Source organism: Ipomoea nil, unplaced genomic scaffold, assembly GCF_001879475.1.
Source record: "Ipomoea nil cultivar Tokyo-kokei standard unplaced genomic scaffold, Asagao_1.1 scaffold2480, whole genome shotgun sequence".
NCBI classification, from domain to species: Eukaryota; Viridiplantae; Streptophyta; class Magnoliopsida; order Solanales; family Convolvulaceae; genus Ipomoea; species Ipomoea nil.
In genome coordinates, this window is record NW_017618908.1 from 1,797,434 (window position 1) to 1,807,568 (window position 10,135).

The 10,135-nt window shown below is 37.7% G+C and overlaps 1 protein-coding gene across 1 annotated transcript; it reads right to left on the reverse strand.

Moving 5' to 3' along the window:
• On the reverse strand, positions 1 to 9,643 carry LOC109152720. Its single transcript, XM_019300371.1, has 14 exons — positions 8,330 to 9,643; positions 5,986 to 6,117; positions 5,694 to 5,893; positions 5,369 to 5,579; positions 5,016 to 5,253; positions 4,754 to 4,904; positions 4,368 to 4,670; positions 2,377 to 3,691; positions 2,162 to 2,284; positions 1,486 to 1,673; positions 1,113 to 1,323; positions 736 to 973; positions 461 to 611; positions 1 to 377 (listed from the first exon to the last, which is right to left on the reverse strand). Exons 1-14 carry the CDS (start codon positions 9,525 to 9,527, stop codon positions 69 to 71), a joined length of 4,968 nt encoding a protein of 1,655 aa, XP_019155916.1. The 5' UTR covers positions 9,528 to 9,643; the 3' UTR covers positions 1 to 68.
• Positions 9,644 to 10,135: the final 492 nt, after the last annotated feature.

Below are 10,135 nucleotides of genomic sequence, written 5' to 3' on the forward strand. Positions count from 1 at the left end.
AATAGTTTGAATTTATAGTGTCACTATAACAAAATATTTTTATAAAATAGTACAGTAAAATTGCAACACTATCTTCCCTCCATAGTTGAAATGGAGAGCTCATTCACTGTGAACTTCTTTGACTTGCCTTCCTCAAATCCGTCGGCCACACTGAACCGAGAAACGAATGCAGGCTTTTTTGGCTTTGGCAATGCTAGATTTTCATTAGTTAACATGGAAATCACATCGGACATAGATGGTCGATGGACTGCAAAATCTTCTACACATAGTAGTCCTACATTTATGCATCTATGCAACTGTTCTTCATTGCCACACAAATTGCTTATTGCTGGATCCACTAGCTGCAGCACTGCATCTCTGTTCCATAACTCCCAGGTCTGCAATGCAGCCAAACAATAATAGTTGCAAGCAATTAGATTGAAAACATGCTATCAAATGCTTGAAGTTGTATTAGGCTTACATGTTCCACCAAATTCAGGGGCCCATCCTCACTGTGGAAGTGATTGTTCTTCATGCCACTTACAATTTCCAATACTAGTACTCCAAAGCTGTAGACATCAGACTTTGTAGAGAAAATGCCCTCCATAGCATACTCAGGAGCCATGTAACCGCTATTTCACATTGAAAATACACATTAGATTGCGAAGGAATTTAAATTTTCAGTTTTAAGTATACTTTGCTCTTGAAAATGAGGTGAAATAAAAAATGAATAAATTGAATTTCTTCCTAACTTACAATGTTCCACCAAGCCTTATTGTGTTTGCTTCTGTGGCATTTTGCCGAAGTATTTTGGCCATACCGAAGTCTGAAATTTTTGGATTCATATTCTCATCAAGTAGTATGTTGCTAGCTTTCATGTCTCTATGAATTATTCTAACTCTTGAATACTTGTGAAGGTAAAGTAAGCCTTGTGCAATTCCTTCAATGATGTTGTGGCGCCTCTCCCAAGTTAAATGCTCTTTTCGACTTGGATCTGTTGCATTATGGTAAGTGTTTTAAATCTAAAACTATGGAGTTGATCAATATGCATCATAAATGTAGATAATATATAGACTATTATACCAATAAATTGTTAAAATATGCATTCAAGTGACTGAAGCACTAGTAAATACCAAAGAGGTGAAAGTCCAAGCTTTTGTTGGGCATGAACTCATAAATGAGCATCTTTTTGTCCCCATGAATGCAAAAGCCAAGCAGCTTTACAAGATTTGTGTGTTGGAGTTTTGCTATCAACACCACCTCATTTTTAAACTCCTTCATTCCTTGTGTTGATTTTTCGGATAATTGTTTTACAGCTATTTCTTGTCCTTTCGGTGTAATGCCCTAACATTAAGGTATGTTAAAATCAATTATTTTGCTCTATTACTTGTGCTTTTTGAAGAGAGAGTGTGTCAATAGGTTGATTCATAAAAGAATGCACAATAAGCAACAAGAAGTCATGGAACATATAGTTATCAGTACTGAAATTTAAACCGAAAACATTACCTTGTAAACACTTCCAAAACCACCTTGTCCAAGTTTGTTGTGGGATGAGAAATTATTTGTTGTAGCAACCACCCAAGCATAGCTAAAAAAATTGAGATTGCCATTCTCACCTTTGTCCAGTTCGTGAATATCAGTATATTCCTCTAACGTAAATAAATCCTTTAGTTCTTGCTCTTTCTTGGCTTTGTCTGCTAAAATATATATTTGATTAGATCAGATCATCAATATGTGGGGAAATGCAAAGCAAGTTTGACTGGCTCCCTCTCCATCTTATGGTTATTATGGTTAGTATGATAATACTACAATGCATCTTTAACTTATTGAAAAAGCATGTAGTTACTACCCGAGTACCCAAAGGTAGAGTCGTCAAAGTGAGCTTAGCCCCCTTATCCGGAGTGGACTTTGAGTTTTATGGATTGCCAAATTAGCAGGCTTTGGCGGGGCACGCGGGGCTTGTCAGGCCTGTCAAATGACGGGCTTTGGTGGGTTCCGCTCGCCAGTCTGCTTTAAACGAGTCTAGGTTGGTCATAGTTGACCAATTCAAATTGAGAAGGTCAATAGACCATTCTTACATGGAGTCAAACTTAGAACTTTGTGGTTACTAAACTAATAGTATGATCGAATTGAATAAACATGAATAAATGTATGATACTTTGAAGATTGCAGTCTGTAGTACCTCGTATTCTCCTCCGGCGCAATTGAAGCAACACAAGCAGGACTGTGAATATTGTAGCTACTAGTATGGGTACAAAAATCCTTATCCACTTCTTTGGGTTACTGTGACTGTGACTGTCATTTCCTTCCGCAATCAAACACTAGTGTAATTAGCCCTTCATTGTCGAAAAAGCACCACCTACCTATCTTATTGTAAGAATAATTGGATTTACTTACCCTTAATTGGACGGTCCAAAACAAAAATCCTTTCTGTTCTACCACTGTTGTCCTGATCAAATTGCAAATATGTTCCCCTCCAGTACGTACACCCGTAACCGGAGCCTTGATAGCCAACGCAGTCACAGTCCTTCCAGCAATTCTCCCTGCAGTCACTGAGGCTACCACTAGAGTTCTGGGTCGTGAAGGTTTTTGGTTGTTCGGGTCCGAATTCGGTGTAATTCGTGAATCTCCCTGATCTCTCCTCAAACGTCTGGCCATCACCCCTGCACTTGGGTTGTGCCCATAACTCACACCCTTTTGACTGCTGAGTTTCATTCTCGTACCCGTAGCACTCGCCCACGTCCATAATCACCTCACCATTAGAAGTGAAGGAAAATGTGCCTTGGGGGTCCAATCTCCAAGCCGCGAGACGATAACTCTTTTGGTCTTCACGGGATAAAATTCGAAGTACATCTGTGTTAGGCGTGAGTGCGTAGGTGAAATGCTCTTCTTCTTTTGTTGAAACGTTAATGAATTTAAGGTTTTGAAGGGCGCCGTAGGAGGAGGATATGTGCTGGAAACCAGTTGCATTCATCAACTCTCCACTACCCCATTGAACCACTCCTCGATGCTTGATAACCAGTTGACGCTTGCTTGGTTCCCACTCTAGACTATACGCCCCTGACCCCGGCATATCATCGTCCTGCCATGATCTTAGACTCCATTTCCTACCCGTTCTATGGTTAACTCCTAACTTCATCCCCGGCAAAAGGATATCCGTGGGATAGTCGAAACTACTCCACAATTCCTCCCCGAATGAACCATCGGAGTTCACCTCCCGGAGCACAAAGTTGCCGGAATCCAGTAACGTTGCTGCGACTTTAAGGCTAGTTTGCTTTGAAGAAAGCAGGTAAGGGGTGCCTCGGGTTTCATTATGTGTGAGTATCAATCTCCCGGAAGCATCCATGTGAAGGGTGGCAGAAGAATTTGTGGGGAGAGGTGCATCTCTGTTGCCTATCCATACTGGCTGATACAAGTCATATGAGGTGATTGCTAAATAAGTGGTGTTGGTTCCCGCCGGCGTATAGAATCCTAAGGTGAAGTTGGTGGTGGCAGAAACAAGGAAAGTGGAATCAGAGGAGTTCAACGCATCGCCTTGTTTCAGAGTGTCAGTTACCGATGAAGCAACGGAGTCCCCGCCGGAATACAGAATCAGTAGGAAGACAAGAAGAAGGTTCATCGGATCCGGCGTCTTTGATTTTCCACTATCCCTGCACTGGGGAAGGATACGGTATCCCGGGATAACATGCCCGCAGGCCGCATCTCGTCTCCACTTCTTTCATTTAATAACATTTGGTGATGTGGACAATAATTTTTAACTCATAAATGTCTTAATTTTCAACTCTTTGTTAAGACTTTAATGACATACTTCTCACTCCTTTCATTCTAAACGGATTGGAATAAATCAATAATTGGTCGTTTGTAGTACCATAAGGATTTTGTCAACGCATGAGAACATTGGACTTTTCTTATATTTTGAATGCATATGCTTAATTAGATATTTTATTTATAAGTAGGGTTTTGAACAAGACTTTCTCATATGTCTTATTAAAAATATGTATACTCCCTTACACCCCAGCCCAACAGGATAACTCAATTGTTCAAGATAGTGAAGTTGTAAATCACCATAGCTCAGTTGTTCATTAGGTGGTAGGACCAATGTCTAGTGTCCACAAGGAACCCATTGCATTGGGTGTAACTCTTACAATGTGACGGTCCAAACTGAATTCTATGTCCTTAATCACAATTTACCACTCAAGAACTAATTGAGTTGCACGTGTTGGCTCAATCTCTCTTGTATTAGTCCTTATGCATACCATGTAATAATTAATTCATTAAACATGAGCACCAATTTAAAATCCCAACTCAAGTGTATTGAAAGTGAATTATTATCTTCTTTGTGCAACACATTTAACAAAATATTTTTACAATAAATTGCAACATTATCTTCCCTCCATAACTGAAATGGAGAGTTCATTCACTGTGAACTTCTCTGACTTGCCATCCTGAAACCTATCAGGCACACTGAATCTCGACACAAATGCAGGCTTTTTTAGCTTTGGCAAGGCCACATTTTCATTGCCTAACATCGACACCACATCCGACATAGATGGTCGGTCGACTGCAAAATCTTCGACACATAGTAGTCCCACATGTATGCATCTATGCAACTGTTCTTCTTTGCCACACACATTGCTTATTGCTGGATCCACTAGCTGTATCACTGCATCTCTGTTCCATAACTCCCAGGCCTGCAATGCAGTCAAACAAAAATGATTGCAAGCAGTTAAGTTAAAAACATGAAATTCAATGCTTAAAGTTGTATTAGGCTTACATGTTCCACCAAATTCAAGGCGCCATCCTTTCTGCGGAAGTGATTGTTCTTCTTGCCACTTATAATTTCCAATACTAGTACTCCAAAGCTGTAGACGTCGGACTTTGTAGAGAAAATACCCTCCATAGCATACTCAGGGGCCATATAACCGCTATATTATATTAAAACATACACATTAGGTTGAAAAGGAAATCAAGTTTGTAGTTATTTTAAGCAAACTTAGCTCTTGAAAAATGAATAATTTGAACTCTTTCCAACTTACAATGTTCCACCTAGTCTTATTGTGTTTGCTTCTGTGGCATTTTGCCTGAGTATCTTGGCCATACCAAAGTCTGAAATTTTTGGATTCATATTCTCATCAAGCAATATGTTGCTAACTTTCATATCTCTGTGAATGATACGAACTCTTGAGTACTTGTGAAGGTAAAGCAAGCCTTGTGCAATTCCTTCAATGATGTTGAGGCGTTTCTCCCAAGTTAAATACTCTTTTCTTTCTGAATCTGTGAATTATCATGAATGTTAAATCTAAAATTAGGGAGTTAATATGCATTTACTATAGTCTATAGATAATATATAGACTACCAAATGGAAAAATGGGAGCAAGCGAGCAATTACCAAAGAGGTAAAAATCTAAACTTTTATTGGGCATGAATTCATAAATAAGCATCTTTTGGTTCCCATGAATGCAAAAACCAAGCAGCTTTACAAGATTTGTGTGCTGGAGTTTAGCTATCAACACCACCTCATTTTTGAACTCCACAAGTCCTTGCTTTGATCTTTCCGACAATTGTTTTATAGCTACTTCTTGTCCTTCCGGTGTTAATCCCTAATATCAAAGTTTAATTTCTGTAATCAATATGTTCTTGCATCATCAAACAAGACTCATTACTCATTAACCAATCAAGAAGTAGCTGTATTAGTTTCGAATTAAATCAAGTACCTTGTAAACACTTCCAAAACCACCTTGTCCCAGTTTATAATCAGATGAGAAATTATTGGTTGTTTCCACCACCCATGCATAGCTAAATACTTTGAGACTGCCATTCTCGCCGCTGCTGAGCTCATGAATATCACTGTATTCCTCTAATGTCAATAGATCCTTCAGCTCTTGCTCTTTCCTTTGCTCATTCCTTGCTTCTTCTGCAAATATATATGTATTCAATCGTATGATTATGGAGACATTGTTATACACAGTTCTATAGGCATGAATAGATGCAAGAAGTTGAGATTACCTCGTTTTCTCCTTCTCCGGCGCAGTAGAAGCAAGACGACCAGGACAGTGGATACTAGTAATACTACTATGGGTATAATAATAAGAATCCATTTCCACTTCTTTGAGTTACTGCTACTACTTCCATCTCCTTCTGCAATCCAGTTCTAGCAATTAGCATGGGTTATATCAGCCTATATATATATATGGATGGGAATGACAATCGGGTCAATTCATCATGTTTCATGCTAGCACTATTGAACTATGGGGTTTTATGAATTCTGGTTAATTGGATTTTTAATTGCCTTTAAAATTCATTATTTTAACCCTAAAACTTCTGGTTGTCAGTTTATCATATCGGACAAGTTCAAATAAAATTTTATTTTCAAATTAACACTCAAAACTTTTAACAGTTAACACATTTACACTAATAAGTATAAACTTATACATCATTCAATTAATTTTCACTTTGCCAAGCACATTGTGCTCAAATGGCACCTCTGTGGCTCCCTTTGAGGGAAGATCACAGGATTTGGGTTGCAGTCGTTAGAGAAAATAGGGAAAATGGCACCTTTTCCCCCTAAATTATATACTTATAGCACTTCTTCCCCCTCAATTATTTATGAAAGCACATTAGCCCCATCAATTATTTTAAAAGTGGTGGTTTTTCCCCAAATATATTAAATTGACATTTCTACCCTTAAAGCAAACATTTTATTTATTTCACTTCTCTAACAAATTATTGCGTATATGTAGCATTACCACGGTTCGGTTCGAATTGAACCAGACACTATAGCAATCGAATCAAAAGTTTTCAGTTATGATTCAGATCTAGAACCCAATACATGGATTTTAATTTATTAAATTTAAGAATAAAAAAAAAAAAAAAACTGGATCATGAACTGTGAACCGGTGGTTCCGGATCCAGTTCGCGATTTTAAACTGTCTTTATTTTAAAATTTTATTTTTTATTTTAAAATAGTTAAATTCAACAATAAATGTATTTTATTTTTTCAGTTCGGAACATGAATCAGTCATTCCGGTTCGCGATTTTAATAAACTCTAAATATCGCGTTTTGATTATAAATTGTAATTGGAATATTTTGGTTTAGTTGCTATAGTATCTGTTTGGTTTGAACCAAATTATAGTAATAATTTGTTGGAGAATAAAAATAAATGAAATATTAATTTTAAATATTTATTTTAAGGGTAAATATGTCCATTTAACATTTCAGGGGGAAAAAGAGCCACTTAAATAATTTAGGGAGAAAAAGTGCTATAAGTATATAACTTAGGGGGAAAAAGTGTCATTTTCCCGAGAAAATATATAACAGATATTATCTTGTAATAGAGTCAATAGTACTAAAAAAAATTAATTTTCACTTTCATACCTGAATTCTAACTAAAAATAATTAATATATGTACACTTAATATAATAATTATAATAAATTTTATTTTAAAATTTTCATTACTAATATTCATAAAGAATATTTTATTTGGTAATAGATTTATAAAAACTTTATTTACAAATTTAAAAATATGAGACTACATATGTATATTTTGTTTTACATAACTTACAAAACAAAGAATGAGCTTAAGTCATTTATTTTAGTTCGCTAAATTTCATACTAGCTCATTCAATTCGTGCCATTAGATTAATTTTTTGTGGGACTAAATTGTTTTTGGTCTAATTCTTAAAATTTTGATTTTATTAGAACAGTCCATCAATATGTTCTTTGCTAAGACAATCCTATGATACAATATAGTACTTCATCTGTTTCATTTTATCGATCCTATTTATTATTCAGTGATCAAATCAATTATTTTTTCTTCGTTTATTTTTTTTAGTATCTTTTTATTTATTTTTGAATTTGATTCTTTGTGTTTAATAGTATTTTTAGTATAATTTCTAATTAAATATATAAATTTTGTATACTAACAATAAACTTAATGATAGTATTAATTCCCGCGTGGTAGAATGTACATAGTGTATATAATATGTATGAACAATGATATGGATAAAGGGATCTTTTTTTCATGTTGTTCTTGAACATCTTTGTAGGGAGAAAGGAGAGGATAATGTCCTCTAGAGAGAGGAAGTGGAGTGGGAAATGAAGGGATCCCCCTTAACTTGAAGGGCCAAATGCCCTTTTATAGGCATAAGGCTTGATGACGGGTTTGATCCGTCACCGTTGACTTTGACCCGTAGATCGAGTCCCGAACCATTTAGTCCAGATCCGATTATAAATGAGATCATGAAGACACCCGGAGTCGGTGTCGAGATATATATTCTATCACTTAATATCATGAAAAAATTTTATGAACCAAACTAAACACATAAAATTAGAAGAAGTATCAATACCTACCCTTAATTGGACGGTTTATAACATAGACCGCTTGTGTTTGGCCACTGTTGTCCTGTAGAAATTGCCAAGATGTTCCCCTCCAGTACGTACACCCTTCATCGTAGCGTTTATAGCCAACGCAGTCGCAGTCCTTCCAGCATTTCTCTCTGCAGTCACTGAGGCTGGCAGTGGAGTCGTCGTCTGGGTAGCTTTGAGGCACTGCGAGTCCTAATTGGGTGTAGTTGAAGACCCCAGATCTTTGCTCGAATGTTTGCCCACCCGCCCTGCACGCCGGTTGGTGCCAAATCTCACACCCTTTTGATTCTTGCGTTTTGTTCTCGTACCCGTAACACTCGCCGGCGTCAATAATGTCCTGACCGTTGTTGGTGTCGTACACGAGCCCCTGAGGGTTCAGTCTCAAAGTCGCGGGATAATCAGATCGGTTGAGCATGACTGCAAAGGTGATATAGTCCTCTGTTTTTGTCGAAATGTTAAGGAATTGGGCATTGAAGTCGCCGTAGTCTAAGAATAAGTGCTGGAAATGTGTCGCATTCTTCAGCTCTCCGCTGCTCCAATGAACCAATCCTCGGTGCTTGATAACCAGTCGCCGCCTGCTCGGTTCCCATTCCAGACTAAACGCCCCGGGCGCCGGCGAATTATCGTGCAGCCATGATGTGAGACTCCATTTCCGACCCGTTCTATGGTTGACTCCCAGCTTCATGCCCGGCAAAAGGGTATCCGTGGGGTTGTCGAAGCTACTCCACAGTTCCTGCCCCCATGAGCCGTCGGCGTTCATCTCCCGGAGTACCAATTCGCCGGAATCCTGTAAAGTGGCTGAGACATTCCGGCTAGTTCGCTTGGATGAAACCAGGTAAGGACTGCCTTGTTTTTCATTGTGTGTGAGTATCAATCTCCCAGAAGCATCTATGAGAAGCTTAGCAGAGGAATTTGTTGGGAGAGGCGCTTCTCTGTTGCCTATCCATATCGGCCTTTCAACCTCAATTCTATCGGTCAACCATATTGCTAAGTAAGTCATTTTGGTCCTCCCCGTCGTAAAGAATCCTAAGGTGAAAATCTCGCTGGCGGAAACAAGAAAAGTGGATTCCGAGGAGTTCAAAATATCACCTTGTTTCATACTGTCCGTCTGCGACGAAGCAACTGAGGCCACAGAACACAAAATCAGTAAGAAGAGAAGCACTTCCATGGCTAGAAGCTTCATCCTTCACCGCTTTCATGTACCGTACGTGCCTAATTTGTGAGGAGAGGATTGGGTTGAAGAAATTGGCAGATCTAAACTGTGTTTCAAGCTAAGTTTTCGTCACCTTTCTGGGTGGGCTTTAAAAACTATTCAGAGTCTAATTTTGTGTGCTAAGTGCAATGCGCGTGTAATTATTTATGGTTTAGATAGGGAAAATGGCAACTCTATTATTGTTCACATAGGCAATAAAAACTATATATCTTGTAGTGCTCTTTTAATCAATCATTCCAAGTCAATAAAGTAGAACTTAGAATAAAAATGAAAATGCATGTAATATTATTCTTGAAATTAATAACATTACTCTTATCTCACTCACTTTTGCGGAGGTTAAGCACATTTATAAGTAACAAAATAAATTGGATGATGAAACTGTAATAGATTTTTTGAACGGGACAAACACACCAAAAAAACAATCGTTATATCGTGCACTAGGACGCACAATGTATTGTGTGTTCTAACACAAAATGACGTTATTTTGTATCTTTTAATTAACGATTTTTCTTTTTGGAAATTTTGTTTTTTCATTCCTGTTTAAAATTCTCTGTTTCATATGTACATAATTGTATAAT

Bases quoted from the DNA above. Each gene is read 5' to 3' on its own strand.
- LOC109152720 (XM_019300371.1), bottom strand. From the start codon at position 9,527: ATGAAGCTTCTAGCCATGGAAGTGCTTCTCTTCTTACTGATTTTGTGT. The intron at 3,692-4,367 runs AGATAATGTTGC...AAATGAAAGAAG, and splicing joins CCATTTCAGTTATGGAGGGA to TGGAGACGAGATGCGGCCTG. The intron at 2,285-2,376 runs GTAAGTAAATCC...TGATTGCGGAAG, and splicing joins TTTGGACCGTCCAATTAAGG to GAAATGACAGTCACAGTCAC.